General features: G+C 40.2%; 1 protein-coding gene across 3 annotated transcripts in view; it reads right to left on the bottom strand.

Annotated features, from left to right (window-relative positions):
- Positions 1-24838, bottom strand: part of CERT1 (ceramide transporter 1) — a 73799-nt gene that overhangs the window by 31595 nt on the left and 17366 nt on the right. For 2 of the 3 annotated variants that reach the window (XM_089494381.1, XM_089494373.1), the window contains exon 3: positions 10598-10714. In XM_089494381.1, coding sequence (XP_089350507.1) covers positions 10598-10714 — 117 coding nt within the window. Of the gene's footprint in view, positions 1-902; positions 938-10597; positions 10715-24838 lie in introns of those variants that run through there. The other variant, XM_089494390.1, reaches the window with a different exon arrangement.

Genomic DNA, 24838 nt, shown 5'->3' on the forward strand with positions numbered 1-24838 from the left:
AGAAAGCATTCAGTTAGAATCTTCCAAACACAAAACACATCTTTTAAAGTACATGACAGCCAAAACATTTAAATAGTCACCCTGTCGCTCAGCTTTTATCCAAACTGACTTAAAAATGAAGTCAGTTTGGCTTGGAATAAATGTATGACAAAAGATGGGAGTGCCTTATTGTTTTCTTTTCATAATCATGGGCATTTACACAGTCCAGTTCAGTTCAACATTCAAAAGTATAGATATGCCTCTGTGTGTGTACTTTCAAATTAACACGTTTATCTGCATTAAATAGTACTCATAAAGATATTTTCAGGCTGTTATACTAGAAAACTTGTTAAAAATTGAAGAGCTCTATACAGCACACAGTATCTGCTACCAAATCCACCCAGGAGGTTATCTTACAGAAAGTGTCAATATCTGCATATTCTGAGACAGAGAATTATGAAGGCAGTATTATGTTTTATTTACCACAAAGGGTGGGGTGGGGTGGGCTAAATCCATGGTCTGGCAGTTTCATATCAAAAAGGAGAAAAGCACATAATATTACTGGTGCACAGAGAAACAAACATTACTTGCAAGAAGCATGCAGAGAGAAAAACAATACACGCAAGCAGCATGCAAAGCCCCACCATTCTGTTACTGCAACATCTAAGCCAGAGCAGATGAGTGCCGCACTTTTTATGACTTGCAGAGGAGATCATTAGTAATTCACTGCAGAAATCACTCCATTATAATCAAGAAGAAAAATGTTGATACAAGTATTTCCATCCCAAAGTAGGAATATTCCAGTCTGCTAAAACAGAAGCAGCCAGTCTACTTAATGCAAAGCTGATAGTTATCAACTTGAAATTATTTGCAAAAGGCTGTACTAATCAGTACATAACATTAAACACACTAATGCTAGTTACCATGCTGCACATCCAGAAGCCATTTTATCATATATCCATGCATGGAGTGTAGCCTCAAAACTACACTAAGAACTGACAATGTAAGTACACTGCAACATCTTCATCAGCTTTCTGCATCTCTGAATAGACTCCATTATTCTTTTCAAAAAGCTTTTTCATAGGCTGGCAGTCAAGAGGAAAAAAGAAGTCACATGATCCTACGCCTTGTGCAATATTTTGCTGGTGGAGGCGATGGTGTCAGTACCAAATGAGCATTTAGCAGCACAATAGCTAAGTGTACTCCATCTCAAATCAGATCTTCACAGCTGACTCATTTGTCTGATAGGGATTTCCTTAAGTGGGTCAGTAATGTTTAGGAGAACAGGCACAGGCTCACAGGAAGCATCATTTGCTCCTGCGCACTTATTCCCACATTCAGATGCATTAATTTTAACCCCTTATGAAACATAAAAAACACTCACCCACTGAAATACATATTTCTTAGCCTACCCTACTCATAGTAAAAGAGTTTACAAGCAAGTACTTACTCCTTTCTGATTGTAAAGCCACTCCTAGAAATGGCAAAAGTAGCAGAATAAACACACTAGAGATACCAGCTATTAATTCCATACTGAGTGTTTCAATGTGATATACCTCTTTGCTTGAGTCACACCTCACCAATGTAAGTCTGCTTCCTGCTGGTGAATTCCAATTAGAGTAGACCCAGCGAACCAGTTGTTGAGTCAACATGTAGATAAACCTGATTCAATTTGTCTACTTTAGTTGGGACTAACAACAGAATTCAGACCACAGAGAGCATAAAAAGAAATAAAAGTGAATACACTTCTATCTGAGATAGTTGTCCTTTTCCAATGAGTGTGCAGAATCAGAAGGGACATAATAATAATAATAATAATAATAACAATAATAATAATAACAATAATAATAATAATAATAATAATAATTCCCACCTCTCTCTGCAGATCGAGGTGGGATTACAACAATAAAAACAACAATTAGCTACCAAACTAAAACAAACAGAAAGATAACAAATAGTAGGAAAGAAGAGATGCATGTGGGCAAATACTGTTACAAGTATTTAACACTGCATTATTATTGCAATTGGAGATTATAGAAATAAACCAAATTCCCTACATAAAAGGCAGGCTTAGAGGGGTGTGGAGGAGGAAAGAAGTGTAAGTATCAAAGAAGTAATCTGACAGAAGATTCAGCTAAGAATCGAATTGTGAAAAACTGGGGAAAAAAAGATAGTCAACTGTCAAAGGAATAGACAGGTTAAGATGAAGCATAGAAACTTTTAGATTTCATAATGGAAAGCACACCTTTTATCTTAAGAGTTACTGGAGTGCAGTGAGTGGAATACAAATTGTAGGAACCCTCATGTTTTGCTTTATCTTTCTTTTTATGTCACCCACTTGGCTCCCTCTCAATTCTCATGTCAAATCTTTATGCCTGGCTAAGTTTTTTTCCTTTCTAGCAATGTCCTCTTAGCAATGTCAGCTTTTGTACTAATAATCCAGACAGATTCTCCCATGTACAACAGAGTGTTTGCCTACCCTGCTATGGAATTTTTTCAGTTTCTTCCTTCTAATCTGGACGCACTCTACTCTTTCTACCTATTTCTCCTTCAGTGACATCTTCTTCTAATCTAATGCAATGACTTCCTCTGGACCCTGTCCTCTCCTCCCATGTTTCTGTCCTTTCTAAGGACTGCCATTACGACATACAATTCATCCCTAGTATCAGTTCTGTATATAACTGGCACTCAGCTTTATCTCTAGACCCCTGAAGTGTCCCTCACACTCCAACCTCACAACTCCAACTGCCTTTCTCACAGATTTAACTTCAGAACCTCTGTTGTCATTTCAGACTCAGTATGTCAAAGACCAAACTTCACATCTTTTGTGAATTCTAAGTAGGGTCAGGCCTGAATAGTACTTGGTTGGGAGACACTTGGGAAAATCTCTAGCAAAATGACCTTGGAGAGCTGCTACCAGCCAGAATGGATAACACTAGACTAGATGGACAAATGGCCCAATTCAGTATAAGGCAGCTTCCTATGTTTTAACATGAGTAAAAATCATGGTTTATTTCAAGTTACAGCTCTTAGGAAGCTGGTTTACTTATATACAATGTTAGCAGTGTTGTCTGCTTATTTTGCCCCCCCCCCACATTTTAATGAATCCACCTTTAGTCTACAATAATTATATTTACTCCACTTAGGCACTATCTGCTACTGCTGTTTACTGCCCTTGAGTAAGCTTTGACTCATGGTGACCTTGTGAATGAGGCATCTCCAAGACCCACTGCCCTCTACTGCTCTATTCTGGTCTTGCAGGCCTAGGGCTGTAGCCTCCTTGATTGAGTCTATCCATCTATTCTATGGCTTCCTCTCTTCTACTGTCCTTCACTTTTCCTAGCATTATCATCTTTTCTAGTAAGTCATGAAGTACAATAGCCTCAATTTAGTCATCTTGACTTTCAAGGAGAGTTCAAGCTTGATCTGTTCTAGGGCCCATTTGTTTGTCCTTTTGGCTGGTATCCTCATCACTCTTCTCCAGCATCACAACTCAAATGAGTTGATTCTTCACTGTCTAGTTCTCAGTTCCACACATGGTGATGGGAAATACGATGACTTGGACTATTTTAACTTTAGTGTTCAGTCACAGATCTTTGCACTTAAGGATTTTGTCTAGTTCTTTCACAGCTCTCCTTCCTGGTCTTAGTCTTTTTCCAGTTCCTTTACTGTAGTCTCCATTCTGATCAATGACTGATCCAAGGTACAGGGAATCTTTAACTTTCAATTTCCCCATCATCTACATTGGATTTATGTACAACTTCTGTGGTCGTTATTTTTATTTTCCTAAATGTTCAACAGTAGGTCTGCCTTAACACTTTCTTCTTTGACTGTCATTACTAACTGTTCCAAGTCTTTGTTGTTTTTTGCTAGTAGTATGGTGTCATCTGCATATCTTACATTGTTCCTTTCTTCAATTTTCACTGCTCCGTCATCTGAGCATTAACTTGCTCTAGATATATTTTCTACATACAAATTGAACTAATAGGGTGATGGGGTTGTCTAAGCCCCTTTCTGACTGGGAATCAATTTGTTTCTCTGCATTTTGTTTTAATGGTAGCCAAAGTACAGGTTATGCATCCAGACAATCAAATGTAATAGCACACCCATTTCTTTAAGATCAATCCATAGTTATTCATTATCTATGTAGTCAAAGGCTTTGCTATAGTCTACAAAGCACATACTTTTCTTCTTGAATTCCCTGACGCTAGGCCATATGACTACACATTACAGTGGTCCCTTCACATTCGTTGGGGTTTGGGGAGAAGGATCCCTGTGAATGTGGGAAAAATGCAAATAAAAAAACAACTATTCTTTTTACTTGAGAGAACACTTCTCTAGGAATCTCCAGATCCTCCAGTGCAGGTCTATGGTCAGCATCTGCCAGGGGTTGATCACAGAACCATGCTGGAGGACCTACAAAGGCTTAGAGAAGTGTTTTCTCTAAGAACTTCTAGTTCAGTGATGGCGAACCTATGGCACGCGTGCCAGAGGTGGCACTAAGAGCCCTCTCTGTGGGTATACATGCTGTCGCCCTAGCACAGAGTTTGCCAGAGTTTCTTACTAGAAAGCCAGAGAGACGTGGCACTTCACAATAAATAAGTGGGGTCTGGGTTGCAGTTTGGGCACTCGGTCTGTAAAAGGTTCCCCATCACTGTTCTAGTTTATCCAGCACAAATCTATGCTCAACGTCAGGCAGAGTTGTGCTGGAGGACCTAGAGATTACTGGAGAGGACAAATGAATCAAAACCACAAATAATCAAATCTACAAATAAATCAAAGCCACAAATCTGGAGGGCTGACTGTACACGAGATGACAGAGCTCGAAATCTGGAGATTAAAAATTACATGTAATAAACTTTAGTGGCCACTAGATGGAGGTAGTAAGAAGACAAGATTACACTGTTTAAGGTTATTATTGGTCAAAGCCCAACAGTAACCTTTACTCTGCTTCCATTACACTTGTTATTCTGCTTTTAAAGTGTTCTCAAGACAGCCTAATTTTAAATGAATAAAGAAACTCATAAACTTCTGCATTTATCTGCAAATCCAGAACTGCTTCATTTCTTAAATTAACACCTAGAGAATCACACTACAGTTAAGGTAAGCTTCATCTCCAAAGACTTTTAGATCTTGATATTATTTTGGAGTATACCTTAAGGTCTGGGGTTCAAGGCATATTAGAATGGGTAGCAATTTCTTAAGAGGCCAACAATACTGTCCCAAAACATTTCTTGGAGGACTAGAGAGAGTGAACATGATACAATGGCTGGAGTGTTGCATTAAGACTTCTGAGATCCTGTCCAAAACTTCATCCTGTCCAAAACTCACTAGATGAGCTTGGCCCAGTCATTCTCTCTCAGCCTAACTTACTTCACAAGGGGGAAGGGAAGAACCACACAGGTTCCCCTGAGCTCACTGGAGCATGATCTAAATTAATAAAAACAATTTTAATATAGAAGGGACCCTTCACAATTTATTATTCTGCATCTGGCCCATCCAGGTATTAACCAGGCACAGAATTTTGTATCCTGAGTATCTTCATTTTCTTTATATGTTAAAAGAATGCTGCTGCTGTCTCCTTTCCAGTTTTCTCAAAACTCCCCTGTAAAACTAGACGTACAGCTTAATAAGTATACTGTCTGGAAACCCTGGATGCCAGAGTCAGGCACCAGAGCTTCTATGTCACCCAGGGAGGGTAAGAAGGAATAAACAGGCTGCAACAAATGCTTTTGTTGATATGTACAGTCTTTTTAATGTTGACTACTGCTTTGCAAAAAAAAAGGGGGGGGGGCAGACAAAGCTAAAGAAAATAAAATGCTTAATTTGCATAGCCTTATGGATTACAAATGTTCAGGCTTTCTAAGAGCAGCTTTGAGATGTCTATGATAATTCACAGGAGCTAGCTGCTGGTTAGTGGTTTGAGCACTGGATTAGTACTCTGAAGACCAAGATTTGAAGCCCCACTTGGCCATGGAAACCCACTGGGTGACCTTAAACAAGACACATTCTCTCAGTTTCAGAGAAAGAAAAGGCATCCCCCCCCAAAAAAAAAACAACAACAAAACAAATCGTGCCAAGAAAACCTTGTAAATTTGTTTTAGGATCAAGTTGGAAACAATCTGAAAGCACACAACAACAATGTTGCTTTTTGCAGGCACACAATATGCCCTCCTCTCTTAAAAAGAAAAACAAGGCCACTTGAAGGAATTCATTGAAAGCAAGAGAGGAATACATAAGCCTTTCAAAGTCCAAGTCACACAGAATAGTGTAGTAGTTAGAACACTGGACTAGAATTTGAGAAATCTGCATTCAAACCTCTCATAAACCTTGAAGCTCACTGTGTGTACCTTAGGCCAGTCACTAATGTTCAGCCTAACTTGTTTCACAAAGCTGTTGTAAGCCCTGGTGGTGCAGTGGTTAAATGCCTGTACTGCAGCCATTCACTCAAAACCACAAGGTTGCGAGTTCAAGACCAGCAAAAGGGCCCAAGCTCGACTCAGGCTTGCATCCTTCCAAGGTCGCTAAAATGAGTACCCAGACTGTTGGGGGCAAATTAGCTTACTTGCTAATTAGCTTACTTGCTGTTCACCGCTATGATCTTTGGAATAGCGGTATATAAATAAAACAAATTATTATTATTATTATAAGGTTAACGATAGGGATTAGCACTTTGTACACCACTTTGAGCTCCCTGGAGGAAAATGGGATGCAAGTGGAGTCAATAAAACAGTAACAAAACAAGACCAGTTTAAGAGAGAAAATGAACACACAGAGGAACAAGGCAAGATTAAGTGCCCCCAGACCTTCTTTTTCTCTGTATTAAAATACTGTTTCCCAAAGCTAGAAGAAAAAGCGTGTGAGTAGACTATTGCGTGTGTGAACTGTTAACATATAGTTTGTCTCCAAGAACACAATCACAGGGCTCACGGATAAAAACATTTTAGTCAATACGTTTCAATACTGCCATGTCTCCTACAAAGCAGCCAATTTTATCACACAGCAAACATTAGAAGTAAAAGAGGATCCTCCTTCCTCTCCTCCAAAATATAAATAAAGTAAAAACAGACTCAGAAGATGGATAGAGATAATAATTGGAATAGCATTTTTTTTATAAACTTTTTTTTAAAGATTCCTGAACAAACTGAAGGAACAGCAACTAAATCTCCACTTGAATTTGACTGTTTGTGTGACATTTCACACCAGGAAACAAACCCACATATTATTCCCAATTTAAGAACCAGTTTATACATTCAAGTTGACTGTTTTCTACCAAACAAACAAACAAACAAAATTCTGGGCCATCTGTAAACAGAACTGATGAAGTGAACTATATATCCCATCAGAACTCATTCTATATTGGTCTTTAAGCAGCTACACGACTCAAGGAACATGGCTCGTCTCTTGCCACAAAACTTCAACTGTTTCTCAGTACAGTCTTTTATATGTGTAGTATCTTCAATAAAGGATCCTATTCTAAATGAAGTTGTTTGTGTCTGTAAACAGTTTCTACAGCAGTGCATTCCCATCAACAGTTATGTCAAATATATAAAAAAAATAAGACAGTAACTACCTCATAGTTTTCCATTCCTATCCTCATCAAGTTTGTAATACAAACTTGTTCCGAGAGTAATCTAGTCTATGAAATAATGGATGATTTTGCAAGAAACACTTCAACTGCAGAGTCAGGAATCATTAAAAAGTCCATCTTTCTATCGATATGAGTCTGTTTAAAAGTTTCCCACCAAACCCTAAAAGAATCGAATTGAATAAAATTTTATATTTAGATAAAGTTAAATTAATTGGGAAAACTTATGAAGTACTGTTATCCTTAGAAATGGAGGAAGAGACAGTAAAAAGTCAAATGATAAAATGGTCCACATGTGTAGGACACCCAATCAGGTTAGATCAATGGGAAAAGGTATGGAAAGATAAAAAAAAATTAACCACCTCACAAAACATCAGAGAGAACTTCTTCAAAATGATGTATTTTTGGTATCTTTCGCCCTATAAGCTGGCTAAAATTTATAAAACCAAACAGGACAAATGTTGGAAATGCAAAAAGAAAAAGGGGACCTTTTTCATGCATGGTGGGAATGCAGTAAAGCAAAACAATTCTGGAAAATGGTTAACAACTTAATTAATCAGATAATGGGAATAGATTTGGGGTTAAAGCCAGAGCGGTATCTATTGGGAATGGTAGATGAAGGAGTCAGTAAAGAGGACAAGAGAGCAGTTTTCTATATGGTCTCTCTCGCAAGAATTTGCTACGCGCAGAGGTGGAAATGCGGGAAAAAACCAACACGCGATGAGTGGTTACTAAAAATATATGAAGGGATGGGGATGGATATCATGACTCAAAATTCAAATAATGTGTATAGAGATAAACAATTAGAACATTGGAAGAAGGTGATAATATTCTTTGAAAACGAGTGGGGTAGGGAAACAATTATAGGTCTAATTTGAAAATATTGTAATTTGAAAATAAGTAATTTTCTGTCATCCTTTCCTGGTAGTGGTAAAGAAAGAAAGTAATGTTCTCTTCCTTTTGCATTCTGTCTTTTTTATCTTGATTGGAAAGCAATATTTAAAGTAGAACATAGAACAATCGATAGGCAAATATGATCAAAACGAAACTATCTGGTAGTTAGGAAGTCAACCTGTTTGTTAGATGTGGTGTTGTCTGTAAATAGGTGCGTAAAGGTGGGTTGGGGAAGTGAGAGGGAAGAGAGATGACAGGGAACTGTAAGGTATGTGATTAAGTTTGTAGTAAGGATGTTTATATGTTTCATGTATTTTCTATACTATATGTTTTGGTATTTGTATGTATTTGTATGTATTTTAATCTAATAAAAATTTAAAAAAAATTTTTTAAAAAAGTTTCCCACCAAGAAACGCTTGACCACTTAAATATAGAACTGTGATCAAAACCCACTGCCATGATATCAACAGTCCACTAGCCCAAGAGTGCTTTCTTTTCTTCCACTGCAACATCATGAAATCAAAGTCTTTCCCAGTCCCCCAGAAAAAGTTCTGAGATTACATAGAATCTATATGCAGTATGAGCAACTGATGGAAGCAGAACAATCAGTCTAAATTCTGGTCTGTGAAAGAACTGTTTTGAAAATGGATTGGAACAATAACTTCATAGCTTTGGTCTTTGCTGATTGTATTTTACATTTCAAGCTCCAGTTTGGACAATATTAGATGCCACATGATTGTGATGGTCATTAAAACAGACTGTTTCTACTTTGCTGATTATTCATTTTTTAAAAAATGCTGATATTTATTACTGAACATATGTTTCAGTAAGGAGAGTGTTGCTTACAACATTGCTTCACATAAGATCAGTACTTGAGTGTGTTGCAGCTGTTTACACACTTCCATTCTGAAAAGTATATATCTGTGTCTTTTCCCAGAATTCTTTGCAACTTCTCTGTTTTCCAGAAATATTTTGAGATGATTAGGGGGGCAAACTGGTAGTGTTCAAGACACACATAGCATTCCATCTCTGCTGGAGGAAAACTAATTTATTTTACTGCCTGTTATCAGCCACCTCTTCAATTAAAAACTGCCTAAGATGATCAACAATATAACACTAAACCCCAAAAACATGTTAATATGTATTTGGGCTCTGACCAGATAATTTTTAAAAATCATTTCAAGGTTTGTCTTTTGCAAAAATTGCACACAAAAGAAGAATGAACTGAAAAAGTACAATATAAATTTCACTCTAAAGTTCAGGCACATTAGCCAGATATTTTTGTTTTATTTCATGCTTGCTCATAATGGCAAAGGTCCCTTTGTGTGTTCTACCACATTATAAGTCTAGGATGGCACGTACATATCACATGTCTTTCTCAGTAGCAGAATCCTGATTTGGGAACTCCCTCCCAAAGGAGGCAAGGCTGGCCCTGTCCTTTTTCTGTTTTTAGTGGGTAGAAGACCTTGTGATTTTGCTCTTAAAATTAGGTTTGTTTGCTCTGGTTGTTGTTTTTTTAAGCTGGTTCACTGTTTGTTTGTTTTTTAATTCTCTGTGGCTTTAAAGAGGAATTTTAGTTTAATTGTTTTTAGTCATGTGTTCAATATTTAAAACATTTTTATGCATTGTACATAATCTCAGAACCTCCGGTGGGTTGGGAAGTGATAACCAAATGCCATAAACAAAGAGAGGTTGCTGAACTCCTGAACCAGTGTCTAGAGTAGGTAAGTGTGCTGAGAATCCAGGCAAGACAGAGGTACCGTGGGTTGGGAAAAAGCCTGCTCTGGATGGAGGTTTGCACGCAGTGTTAGACTTCTGGAGAGTAATAAAGAGTATTGCTTTATCTGAGTACCACTTACTGTACCAATAATCTAAAGATATACAGCCTCTTAAAAATTTTATCATCAGCTGCAAAAAATTCTATCTTCATTTTATTCATTCATACTAACCATTCCTACATCACAGTTTATAGTACTTAATATAACATATGTTGTTTAAATGTGCCAGCATCTGCTCTTATTTACAAAAATAACTCTTCAACTTGTTAATGAATCCTCAGAGGCTGATCCCTCTATGCCTCTAACCATACTCTATTATTAACTACCATTATTAACTACTAGGGAACAAGAGCCATACCTTGTGTTGTTCAATTGCATCTATCCACTGTTGCCTGTGATCTGGATCCTGCGCCCGTAGGTACCAAACACTGTCATTTACGCTAATATCAAATCTACACTCATCAAAATCATGGGGCTGTGGAAGAAAAGAAGACAACAGTTAGAACAACTGGAACTAAACACAATGGAAATAAACCATAATAAACTACAAGGCAACACATATCATATTGAGATGGTTCTCTTAAAGTACATTTAAACATTATATCCACTGTATCCTTATACCTAAACTGATATTGAAGGAATTTCTCATTCAAGGGGCTGAATTAAGTCCACACCTACTTAGCTTCAATCACAAACCAAAATCATCTTAATCAATTATTATGTTTACTCCATTTTCTTTGACATATTTTGTATGAATATATATGAAACTGTCTCAAATGATAGGGATTAAACGTAAAATGCAAAACTATGTGATCCAATGCCGCACTGTTGGCTTTCTACAATTAAAACTTCTATAAACCATGATATATATGCTAAGCATAAGAAAACCCTTATGATAAATAAGAAATACTAGATACATATTAGTTACAATCCTATATCCATTAGTTACAATCCAATATACAATCCTTTATACAGTCAATCCTCTACATTTATGGTGTTGACTTTTGAGGATTTGATTATCCATGGATTTTATTAATATCTTATTTCTAGGAATCTCTAGGACCTTCAGTGTGACTCAGCTGAAGTTGACCACAAAGTCACACTGGAGGACCTGGGGAAAACACTTCTCTAGGTATTTGTAGGGCCTCAAGCAAGATTCTATGGTCAACGTCTGGTGGATGTTGACCACAGAGTTGTACTGGAGTACCTAGAGATTCCTAGAGAGATTTCCCTCAGGTTAAAAAAAATCTATTTTCACAGGGGTCCTGAGCCCCTAACACCTGTGAATGTGAAGGGCCCACTGTAGCCATAATACCACTTTCTGAAAGCTGTTAGCAATGTGTAGCAACTGTCACAAAGAATGCTAAGGAACACAATTCCCATAATTCCTCATCACTTGCTATGCTGCTAAGGACTGATGGGAACTGTAGGCTCAAGGCAAGGTGAAAATGAGTCAGACTGGAAACAGGAACAAAGTTTTTCATGGTCTGTTACTTACTTTCAAATGATCTAAAGTGATCTAAAGTCCATGATTACTTAGAACTCACTAGTGAGAATGTCTAAATCCTCAAAGAAAGGTTTGAGAATGAGCACATGTGTACTTTTCAGACAGATCCCTGGGAGGGCTAAGAATTAACTAGTATGATGTAGCACTGTGATGGTGAAGGAACAGAGGTTACACAATCCTTCCGATTCATGAAAAACTCAGGAAGTATTGCAGGAGAGGAGTGGTTTCTACTGAGAATATCTTGCAAGTAAACTTTGAGGATGGCTTCATGAAAGGCAACAGTTTCACTTGTCATACTTCACATTTCTTCACACTGACCTATACTTAACTTGAAAAATGAGGCTGCAGTATTATAAAAACCTTTTGAACAGTCATTAGTCAGAAGAAATACTACCAGCCCTCACATTCAATAAGGTACACCCCCAAATTATATTTGTTGCTACTTACTGGTAGTTGCTTTGTGTTGTGTATTACAGTGGGGCAAAAAAGTATTTAGTCAGCCACCAATTGTGCAAGTTCTCCCACTTAAAAAGATGAGAGAGGCCTGTAATTGATATCATAGGTAGACCTCAACTATGAGAGACAAAATGAGAAAACAAATCCAGACAATCACATTGTCTGATTTGGTAAGAATTTATTTGCAAATTATGGTGGAAAATAAGTAGTCACCGACAAACAAACAAGATTTCTGGCTCTCATAGACCTGTAACTTCTTCTTTAAGAGGCTCCTCTGTCCTCCACTCATTACCTGTATTAATGGCACCTGTTTGAACTTGTTATCAGTATAAAAGACACCTGTCCACAACCTCAAACAGTCGCACTCCAAACGGTAAAGACCAAACAGATTTCAAAGGACACCAGAAACAAAATTGTAGACCTGCACCAGGCTGGGAAGACTGAATCTGCAATAGGCGAGCAGCTTGGTGTGAAGAAATCGACTGTGGGAGCAATAATTAGAAAATGGAAGACATACAAGACCACTGATCAACGCCCTCGATCTGGGGCTCCACGCAAGATCTTGCCCCGTGGGGTCAAAATGATCACAAGAACAGTGAGCAAAAATCCCAGAACCACATGGTGAATGACCTGCGGAGAGCTGGGGCCAACGTAACAAAGGCTACCAAAGGGAACTAACTCAGCTTCCTCCTGCCCCGAACCCGATCCTTGAACCAACTAAGGCCTGCTGTGACCAATTTAACAACTTCTTCGCGGATAAAACCTCTCGGATAAGGGAATGTCTCGATGCCAGCGTTAGAGCAGAAACCAGAATAGAGGTGTCCAGAGCCTCCGTGGACTCGGTTATAATGGATCATTTTGAGTCTGTGAGTACCAAGGATGTGGACAAGATCCTTAGAAGTGTTAGGAAGACAACCTGCTCCCTCGATCCCTGTCCCTCATGGCTAGCGGCTCAGGGGGGACCGGCTGTAACTTCAATGTTACACCGGATTATTAATACATCTTTGAGGGATGGGCAATTTCCATCGAGCTTAAAATTGGCCACGGTAAAACCTCTGCTCAAAAAGCCCTCCCTTGACCCCATGATGCATAACAATTATTGGCCAGTTTCGCTACTGCCATTTTTAGGGAAGGTGATCGAGAGGGCGGTTGCAATCCAGCTTCAATCGATCTTGGATGAAACGGATTATCTAGACCCATTTCAAACCGGCTTTCGGGCAGGTTATGGGGTTGAGACTGCTATGGTAGCCTTGGTCAATGATCTCCGTCTGGTCATGGACAGGGGCAGCGTGTCCCTGTTAGTGCTCTTGGACATCTCAGCGGCTTTCGATACCATAGACCATGGTATCCTTCTGGAGCGCCTGGGAGAGTTGGGAATCGGGGGCACTGCGCTCCAGTGGTTCCGATCCTACCTCTCTGGGAGGTCCCAGATGGTGCAGCTGGGGACGTGTGCTCCGACAAGAGGGCCCTTACATCTGGGGTCCCTCAAGGAGCCATTCTGTCTCCCATGCTTTTTAACATTTACATGAAACCGCTGGGAGAGATCATCCGGAAACATGGGGCGCGGGGTTATCAGTACGCTGATGACACCCAAATAGTTTTCTCTATGTCTCCAACTGATGCAGTGACCGGGGATGGCATCTCTCCTCTCGTGGCCTGTCTGGAGTCGGTAATGGGCTGGATGAGGGAAAACAGACTCAGCCTGAATCCAGAGAAAACAGAAGTACTCGTGATAGGTTCCCCTGGTCCAGGAATGGCGGTGGTTCCACCTGTCCTAAACTGGATCACGCTTCCTGTGAAGGACTCGATATGCAGTTTGGGGGTGCTCCTTGACTTGTCGCTTCACCTTACATCTCAGGTGAGTGCGACAGTCAGGAGCACCTGTTATCAGCTTTGGCTGATATGCCAACTGCGTCCCTATCTGGGCCGGAGGGACCTTGAAACTGTAGTACATGCTCTGGTAACCTCTTGTTTGGATTTCTGCAATGCGCTCTACATGGGGCACCCCTTGTATCATACCCGGAAGCTGCAATTAGTGCAGAATATGGCAGCACGACTGGTCACTGGTACATCCAGGGCCAGTCATATAACACCGGTCCTTAAAGACCTACACTGGCTGCCTATTCGCTTCTGGGCGCAATACAAGGTGTTGGTTGTCACCTATAAAGCCCTAAATGGCTTGGGCCCAGGGTACTTAGAGGACCACCTCTCTCCGTACAATCCGCCCCGCACACTCAGATCAACCGGGCAGCAATTGCTAAAGGTTCCAGAGGCTAGATTAGTTGCTACTACTAGGAGGGCCTTCTCCATCTCGGCCCCCAGCCTCTGGAACGCACTGCCCTTTGAGCTCCGCTCGGCCGCCTCCCTCACTCAGTTTAGGAAGGGGTTAAAAACATTCTTATTTGAGCAGGCTTACCCCTGACTCTCTGACCCCTGAAGTATTCTCTCCTTGCCCCCTTTGTCAGCATGTTAGGCTGGCATGAGTGGTGGTTTTTATTGTTTTTATTATATAAGGTTTTAATGCTATGTTTTTTGTGATTTTATATTGTTATGTGGAATGCTGGAAACCGCCTTGGTCTGAGAAAGGCGGTATATAAATAATATTTTACTTACTTTACTTACTTACTTACCATCAGTAACACACTACACAACCAGGGACTCATATCCTGCAGTGTCAGATGTGTCCCCCTGCTTAAGCCAGTACATGTCCAGGCCCGTCTGAAGTTCGCTAGAGAGCATTTGGATGATCCAGAAGAGGATTGGGAGAATGTCATATGGTCAGATGAAACCAAAGTAGAACTGTTTGGTAGAAACACAACTCATCGTGTTTGGAGGAGAGAGAATGCTGAGTTGCATCCAAAGAACACCATACCTACACTGTGAAGCATGGGGGTGGCAGCAACATGCTTTGGGGCTGTTTCTCTGCAAAGGGACCAGGTTGACTGATCCGTGTACAGGAAAGAATGAATGGGGCCATGTATTGTGAGATTTTGAGTGCAAACCTCCTTCCATCAGCAAGGGCATTGAAGATGAAATATGGCTGGGTCTTTCAGCATGACAATGATCCCAAACACACCACCCGGGCAATGGAGTGGCTTCGTAAGAAGCATTTCAAGGTCCTGGAGTGACCTAGCCAGTCTCCAGATCTCAACCCCATAGAAAACCTTTAGAGGGAGTTGAAAGTCCATGTTGCCCAGCGACAGCCCCAAAACATCACTGCTCTAGAGGAGATGTGCATGGAAGAATGGGCCAACATACCAGCAACAGTGTGTGCCAACCTTGTGAAGACTTACAGGAAACATTTGACCTCTGTCATTGCCAACAAAGGATATATAACAAACTATTGAGATGAACTTTTGATATTGACCAAATACTTATTTTCTACCATAATTTGCAAATAAATTCTTTCCAAATCAGACAATGTGATTGTCTGGATTTGTTTTCTCATTTTGTCACTCATAGTTGAGGTCTACCTATGATGTCAATTACAGGCCTCTCTCATCTTTTTAAATGGGAGAACTTGCACAATTGGTGACTGACTAAATACTTTTTTTGTCCCACTGTATATATAGTCAGACCTTTTTAGTCTACGAAGCACTTGGTAGCTGGGTTGGGTCCAAGGAAGTGTGGGTGTATGAATGCTCTCTTATAAAGGACTTTCACCTAATTTTGGTTAGTTCTTTCCTCTTGTTGCAGTTCCCTATCCTGGCTACCCCTCTCAGGAATGACTTTTAGGATGTGCAGGTGGCTGCAGTAGAGCAATGGGGTTGCTTCCTTAGGCTGTGCTCAACTCTTCAAATGCGACTATTGGTACATTAATACAGTTCTACAAAGCAAACTATTTGTATACACTAGCGTTCTAGATGGTTCCAGTTTCAACCACACCCTTTAACTCTTGTTACATGCTGCATGCTTGAAGGGAAAGTAGGCTGTGCCTAGTTATGTAACATAAACAGTAATATTCCCATAGCCTAATTTTTTTGGTAATTCACTGAGGAAGGTTTGAAAAGGTAACTGAGAATCTAGGTTTAAGAAAAAAATGACAGAAGTTGCAGCAATGTGCCAATAACTTTTTTTTCTGTTGTTCTCTACTATATGTATTGTCATGTGAATGCTATATTTTTGCTTTTATTTCAGAGCAAATTTCATTTTTATCTAATGCTCAATATGCTGTATTTTAGCCTAATGATTAGAGTTTGACACATCTTTCCAAATTTAGATTTTTTTATATATACAGGGCACCCGCATCACACATGGCTTCCAGCAAACGTTGGAAGTCACACGGGAAGAAGCTGCGCTGCACACCAGAAAAAGCAATGGCGGTGCGGGCACGAGCCCCATGATTTTTAATGGAGCTTGACCATCTATGGAATTTCCTTACATGGGGGGGGGGGCAGATCCCTGCGTAAGGGAAGGGACCACTGTATAAACAGAAATATCAAATTCCACTAGCTTTAGGATTTTTGTTTCAACTGCATTCTACATCAAACACATCTGGGTGATAGCCATCCAAAGAGTGTGCAATTCCAGGTGTGACAAAAGGTCAAGATAGTTTTGCAGTTTACATGGATGCAAGAGGTATGTTTCTAACTACAGTGGTCCCTTGATAGCGGCTGGGGTTTGGTTTCACAACCCAATGGATAACAAAATCTGTGAATGCTGAAGTCCCATTATATACTCTCTGGCTTTGCTTTGCGAATGAAGATTCAGGAAGGACTCATCCTGCGCTTTCTACAAGCGCGGTGATGACTAAAAAAGCCAATCCGAGATAAACAAGTCCAGTTGCAGAAAGCACAGCAGAAAGTCTCCTTGGGTGATGTTTCTGGGTTGTGGTTCTTTCTGCGTTGTCGTTTCTCTTCAAGACTCATTCGGCATGAGCTTTCAAAAAAGGCTGCAGCATCATGGATAGTGCGTCTCCATGCCTCCCGATGTGAGGCCAGGGCAGACCATTGTTGGTGATCAATTTGGCCAAGCCTGAGATGTTGTTTCAAGGAGTCTCTTCTTTGGAGCACCCCTCTTAAGCTGACCCGTGACGAGTTCACAGTAGAATACTATTTTTGGGAGGCGATGGTCCTTCATCCTAGAAACACGTCCTGCCCAGTGCAGCTGCTTCCTCAATAGCATGGCCTCAATGCTGGTGATCCCTGCTTGCTCAAGGACAACAACATTTATCACATAGTCAGTCCCGTGTATATTTAGAATTGTGTGTAAACAGCGCTGATGAAAGCATTCGAGGAGTCGTGGGTGTTGGCGATAGGTGACCCATGTTTCAGACCCATAAAGGAGAATAGACAGTACAATGGCTCTATACACACTGATTTTTGTGCTTCGCCTCAAGTGTTTGTTACTCCAGATTCTTTTGTGAAGCCTTCCGAATGCACTATATACCTTTGTTAGTCTGTGATCAATATCTTTATCAATCTTGGCGTCTGAGGAGATGATGCTTCCCGTCTTCTTCTTCAAGATCTGCTGTAGCTCTTTGGAGCATCATGCTAAAGAAGATTGTAAACAGAGTTGGAACAAGAACACAACCTTGTTTCACACCATTAGTTATTAGAAAGGGCTTCGAGAGACTGTTGTCATATCTGACTTGGCCTTCATGTAGCAGGATAATCATTTTGAGAAATTTGGGGGGGGGGGGGGGGCATCCTAGTCGTTCCAGGATCTGCCACAGACCTTTTCTACTCACCGTGTCGAAGGCATTGGTGAGGTCAACAAATGTTACATAGAGTCCTTTGTTCTGCTCTCTACATTTCTCTTGCAGTTGTCTAAGGACAAATACTATGTCTGTAGTGCTCCTATTAACTCTAAAGCTGCATTGGCTTTCAGGGAGAAGTTCTTCTGCAATAGCAGGAACTAATCTGTTCAAGAGTATCCTTGCAAGGATTTTTCCAGCGATGGAGAGCAGTGTTATACCTCGATAGTTTGAACGATCGGATTTTGCTCCTTTTTTTCTTATACAGGGTGATGATGACTGCATCTTGGAGATCTGATGGCAGTTCACCTTTTCCCCAGCAACTCACAAGGAGCTTGTGGAGTTTAGCATGGAGTACATGACCTCCGTGTTTTCAAGCTTCAGGTGGAATTCCATCAATGGTATAGTAATTTTCTTATAGAAAATGGCAAAATCAAGGTTTGTTTTTTGCTTTTTTAAAAAAAAAATACAGAGGGATGACTTTATAAAAGAAACTACAATGAGAACACATGTGCACCCCCTAAGACAGTGAGTGAGTGGGATTTTGTCTTTTTAAGGTGTGTGTGTCTGTGTGCATGCGCGCACAAATTTGTTCTCATTTACCTCCAAGGAAAAGAGATGTTTATTTCAAATTGTCAATATAACGGTGACAGACTACTAAACAGCTGCTCCTACAAGTCTTCTATTTCCATGAATATTGTAAGAATGACAAATATTCTGGAAAAATCACAGCCACCCTATATGAAAATGAAATTTGCAAGCCTTTTTTGAGCTAGACTCTCTCCAAATCACTGCTGCATTGAGAGCTGGAACTAGTAAAGTGGGCCTTCTATATCAGTGGGGGTTCAGTTCCAGGGAGGGCATGTGGACACCAAAAATTGCTGACAATCACATCCCATACTATTCAATGGCCGTGATGTGAATGCGCACACTTCAGCACATGTGAATTCATGTTGCTACCACTGAATAATATAGGGCATGGCAATCCATGGACATGAAGTGCCCACTGTAATACAGTGAAAACTATGACTAGTTGTTAACAGCAAGCAATGAACAAAACAATGAACAGCAAAATTGCAAACTGGTGTCCTGAATTAAGAGTATCATATACGAACTGTAACTGTTGGTACAAAAAGGAAATCAAATCCTTATGTTGCAGAGATTATCCATCCTTAAGACTGTTCTAGGCCTTCCTGGGTAATAAAGAATGAGCAACTAAGCTGTAAAAGCAGGATGGTATCATGATAACACATTTTTACAACACACAGGATGACAATGTTTTCTTATTTGGATCAACAAATAAAAGTTGAAGCTATCTGTGAATTACTGTCAAAGACAAACAGAGAAGCAAATGTTCAGCACATCACACAAAATGTTTTAAGAGCTCAGACTAGCACAACAAAGCCTACCTTCATAAACTGTTTACCTGACGGATACTACTTAACATCTGGTTCCATCTATGGGGCCAGTGAACACTAGTGTAACTTGTTAATTCATACAGCCTTGCTTCCTATTTTTCCTCAAGCTTATTGTACCTATTTTTATATCACTGTTCAGTCAGTTGGTACTTAATAATTATGATCAAAGGGAGCAGAGGGGGCCAGTGTTCAAGAAAGGCAAAACTGTGAGTGTTCATACTGATCATTGCCTGCTGGATTTTGTGATTTTACTTGTTTAGTTTAACAAATAATTGCTCAGTTTCCTTATCCTACTCAAGAGATGCAAAATGTCACTGTGTTTTCCCTAACTATTTTCTCATTTGTAATATTGTATTCTTAGGAAGCTGGTAGCTTTGCATGGTGGTTTACCAATGCTGTGGGGAAATAATTCTGCCAGGCAGATTAATCACTAATTTCCTGTTGAATCAGCAATAGAAACAGCAGGCATATTGTCAAGAGTTTTACTTCATATTCAAATGTAATCATAGCTGTTCTTAAGCGGGTATTTTACACGGCTTTGCACATGACAGAATTATTTCACTTTTTCTGTTCTGCCTGCAATGTTTTCAGTGGGGTGGTGTGGACCAAATCATTTTTAGAATCTAGAAACCCAAGAATTGACAGACTACTCACAGGCCTATAAAACTGCTGTGTCTACATCTCATGTAAATTCACGGTGCCATTTGAGTAAGGACTAGAAGTCTATAAAAGTCTGGGTTAAAAATGGAACTCTGGAAAGCATGATTCACCTTACAATATTTAAAAAAGAAACAAGCAGCAGTGGTAGAACTGGCAGCATTTACTTTTAGTTCTGATCTGTTTGATTACAAGACACCTGGAATCATTTCCTCAAATGTAATATTTTACTTAGAAGGAAAAAGTTTGACTTGAAGAAGCAAGAATTTCTGCTTTCTTCCCCCATCTTTAAGACAGCATTGGAAAAAGCAGCTCTCATCATCTAAAATAAAATAAAACACAATAATGAATAAAATACAATAAAATTAAAAATTAAAAATCTAAGGATTTCTCCAAACAATGTGTTTGATTACAAATACGTCTCCTGGAAATTCTCTGTCTTCTGATTTCTTGACTGCTGTCTCATTTTGACCCAAAGCATGAGACCTCTTTTACTATTCCTATGTATGGATGCAAGAGTGAAAAAAGACAGTGAAAAAAGCAGATAAGAAGAAAATCATTTCATTTGAGATGTGGTGCTGGAGAACAATATTGAGGATACCGTGGACAGCCAGAAAGACAAACAAATGAATCCTAGAAGAGATTGAGCCAGAACTCTCCCTGGAAGCCAAGATGACTAAACTAGGGCTGTTGTACTTTGGCTACATCATGAGAAGGCATGACTCACTGCAAAAGACAATAATGCTAAGAAAGGTGGAGGGAGGTAGAAAGAGAGGAGGACTGTATGCTAGATGGATGGACTCTATTAAGGTGATCAAACGTCTGAAGTTGCAGGAACTAAGCAAAGCAGTGGAGGATATGGGGTCTTGGAGATATCTCACCCACTGCAGTGCCCTGAGTCAGGATCGACTCAAAGTCAGTTAACAAGAACAACAACAATATACTGGATAGCACAGGTCAGTCTTTTGTCATCTGTGTTTCCTTACTGCGTTTTCCCCCCTCCTTTTTTTCTATTCAAATCAAAACTTTAGCCAGGGATCAAGAAAGGTCTCTGTACAAAGTGTCTGTGTGTATATGAAAAAAGAAGGTTGCAGCAGATTTGCACACAGAAAAGAATGGTACTCTGGAACATCTCAATCTGTAAAGCTAGAGGGAGTTAACTGAAAAGCTGCATGAATATGAGACAGACAGCCCATGTGATGATTGAAGGGCTGTTCAGACTGCCCCTAAGGGGTGGCCTGCCACCGCCCATTTTAGCACCAGATTGGGGCCATGGCAACCGCATGCCACAGCCCCGGTCTTGCCTTTCTGCGGTGCAAAAAGCAGCCGCAGAAACCATCTCCTTTCTGCTCCACAGAAAGGGCCCCATAGCTGCTGGCGCTGTGGCATTTCAGCACTCCTTTAGCACTGTGTCATCTAGGCACAGCGTCAGAGGAGTACAGCCTGCCATGTCACTGAGTTGGCCTGGGGGCAGAGTTGGGGCGTGCATCGTGTGGATGCCACACCCCGACTCCACCCCTAGGATGGCCTTAATGGCCAGTCTGTACACCCTCTAAGAAACTAAGCTAACAATAAAGCAGCATGTGGTAGACACAGGTTGATATTGCCAAAAACCCATTGGAGGAAATTATTTTCAGTTATAATACAGTGGTAAGCATACAGCTAACAGTTTTTTGTTATGGCATTTCAGTTTTATAATGTCCCTTAAAGCAGCTCCCAGAAGCCTCAGCCACCTTGGCCAATGGTCTGGGATGCTGGGAGCTGAAGTCCAAAACACCTGGAGGGTCAGAGTTTGGCCATCACTAGCCTAAAGACACCAGATTTCATATGATCCTGGAAGCTAAGAAGGGTCAGCTTTGTTAGTACTAGGATGGGAGTTCACCAGCCAGGTGCCATAGACCATATTTCAGAGGCAGGCAAAGGCAAATGACCTCTAGCATTTCTTGCCCAAGAAAACCCTCAGAAATTCATGGGGTTGACCATAAATTGACAGGCAATTTGAAGGTGCCCATACATATATTTATCAGTTTTATTTCTGTGTAAGGAAAAAAAATCTGAACTTACAATGTTCAACAGTGCTTTTACCTTATATTTCTAAGACTGAACAAAGTCTTAACGCCATGTTTAAATATGAAGTGACATATTCAGGGCTCCAAAATTTGCCACATTTGGTCTTCCTTTGGTCATTTGGGGCAGAGTTACTCTGGTAGTTGTGCTGTAAACCTCCTCTTCAGCTCTTATGATTGAGAATAGTTTGACTGCTACAGTGTTAGGCAACCAGAATGTCTTGGCCATTAGGACATAACCAGAAAAGGTTGAGGGAGGGAGAGGGGGAGGTCTATTAACTGAAGTTCACCCAAGGTGACTTAAGTATTTTGAACAACCAAATCTGGTTGGGAAACATCTCTGAGTGGGAAAAAATCAGAGTGACCTTAGTGCCTCTTGACTAGAGTACCCCAAACACAAACCAGCCTCTATAGATTTCTTTCCCACAGTGAAATAAAAGGCCATTTCTATTTCAGGTTCTTGGTACTTTTGCTGCTAAATTAAGCAGAATGGTGAAGAGACTAGCACTGAGACAGCCCGTGATAGTTGTCATGCCTCCAGAGCATCTTTGAAGCTCTTGAGACATATATTTAGTTAAGATTATAATAGGTTTTCTATGTATTAGTTTAGGAGGGGAAATAAAGAGCTACAGCTTTAAGAAAGGCAAGGATTGTGGGAAATCCCAGGGTCTCATACTGTCTCCCTCTAGTTATTTTCAGTGTGTAGTAAGATTTCAGCCAAGTCAGACCTGGAGAGAGTATTTTCCTTTGACAAAAAGATAAGTCCACAAAGGAAGAAAGATAGTCCTCAAAGAAAGATAGAATACATCAAGAAGAGAGCAAGGTATTTAGAAAGGACTATAGTAAGAAAAAGAAGAAATCAGTTTTGTGTTATTTGTGTTATATCCAGTAAAGCTTTTAAAAACTTAAGAAATTTGTGGACAAGTCTTTTGTTCTGGCTGTGTTCCCGAGAGCCAGAGGCCTTACTACACCCAAAGTCCATAGCGTCTCTCTTGGGACAAAACAATAGTAAAGAATGCTATGCTTAGGGCAGGTTTCTACATCTTGAAGATGGCTAATTAAATTTTTTGTTAGGTGACATTTGGCCTCTAAATGAACTTTTCCTGTGGTGGTGCCACAATACAGGAACATTCAAAATACATTGTTCGAACTATACGCCACCCTGAGATCTCATGACACAGGGAAGGACAGAAATAATACATACATAAAATGCCAAGGCATTTTAAATCATAATATTGCCTGCTTTGCATTTTTCTAGTTTCATTTGCCTTTTGTTTATTTTAACTGTCTCTCTCAGTCTTCTGTATGTTTTGCTGAATTTTATATTGTTGCAATTTAGACAATGCCTTGGAATCCATTTGGATGAAGGACAATAATAAAAGTACAAGAGTTCCAAATGCCGTTCCCAATTTTTACTGCTTCAGAATTTCTCTCCCTCTCTCCAGCTTTTCTGGTCCCAGCACAATTCACACACAAACACAGACAAAATTAAAACTATAACTTTAGTGAAAGAAATCACATGAGTTAATTTTTAATTTTTTTTACATTCATCTTTGAATGATACAGATCACCAATAAGTTGTGAAATCTTCAAGATTTATTGCCTGAGGTGATAGGGCCACCCAGATGCAAAGATTCTTGGGCTGGTTTTCCTGGTCTCTCACAGCAATCATGATATGTTGAGTCCTGACTGAGCATCCCTTATTGTGGCTCACTAGAGAGCCATTACTTCAAGGTGCAGGCAGCACCAAAGGGTACTCAACAATGGCTTCTTTTCATCTTGGAAAGAAGTGACCAGTGGCGTCCCACAGGGCTCTGTCCTGGGCCCAGTGCTATTGAACATTTTCATCAATGACTTGGATGACAGAATTAGGAGCATACTTATCAAATTTGCAGATTACACCAAATTAGGAGGAACAGCTGATACTCCAGAGGACAGGATCAAAATGCAAAACAAATTGAATAGACTAGAAAGCTGGGCCAAAGGTAACAAAATGAAATTCAACACGGAGAAATGTAATGTATTGCACTTAGGGCGGGAAAGTGAAATGCACAGATATAGGATGGGGGACACCTGGCTGAACGAGACTACATGAGAAAGGGATCTAGGAGTCCAAGTAGTCCACAAACTGAACATGAGTCAACAGTGTGATGTGGCAGCTAAAAAGGCCAATGCAATTTTAGGCTGCATCAATAAAAGTATAGTGTCGATCAAAAGAAGTGACAGTGCTACTGTATTCTGCTTTGGTCAGGCCCCACCTGGAATATTGTGTCCAGTTCTGAGCATCACAATTCAAAAAGGATGTTGAGAAACTGGAGCGTGTCCAAAGGAGGGTGACTAAAATGGTGAAGGGTCTGGAAACCATTCCCTATGAGGAATGATTTAGGGAGCTGGTGATGTTTAGCCTGGAGAAGAGAAGGTTAAGAGGTGATATCATATCATAGCCCTGTTTAAATATTTGAAGAGATGTCATATTGAGGAGGGAACAAGCTTGTTTTCTGCTGCTCCAGAGAATAGGACCTGGAACAATGGATGCAAGCTACAGGAAAAGAGATTCCACCTCAGCATTAGGAGGAACTTCCTGACAGTAAGGGCTGTTTGACAGTGGAACACACTCCCTTGGAGTGTGGTGGAGTCTCCTTCCTTGGAGATCTTTAAATAGAGGCTGGATGGCCATCTGTCGGGGATGCTTTCATTGAGAGTTCCTGCATGGTAGGGGATTGGACTGGATGGCCCTTGTGGTCTCTTCCAACTGTACGATTCTATGACTTTGCCCAAGGGCTTTGATCATCTCTCATCT

This window comes from Sceloporus occidentalis, unplaced genomic scaffold (genome assembly GCF_023333645.1).
Source record: "Sceloporus occidentalis isolate IW3139 unplaced genomic scaffold, rSceOcc1.0.p SCAF_1, whole genome shotgun sequence".
NCBI classification, from domain to species: Eukaryota; Metazoa; Chordata; class Lepidosauria; order Squamata; family Phrynosomatidae; genus Sceloporus; species Sceloporus occidentalis.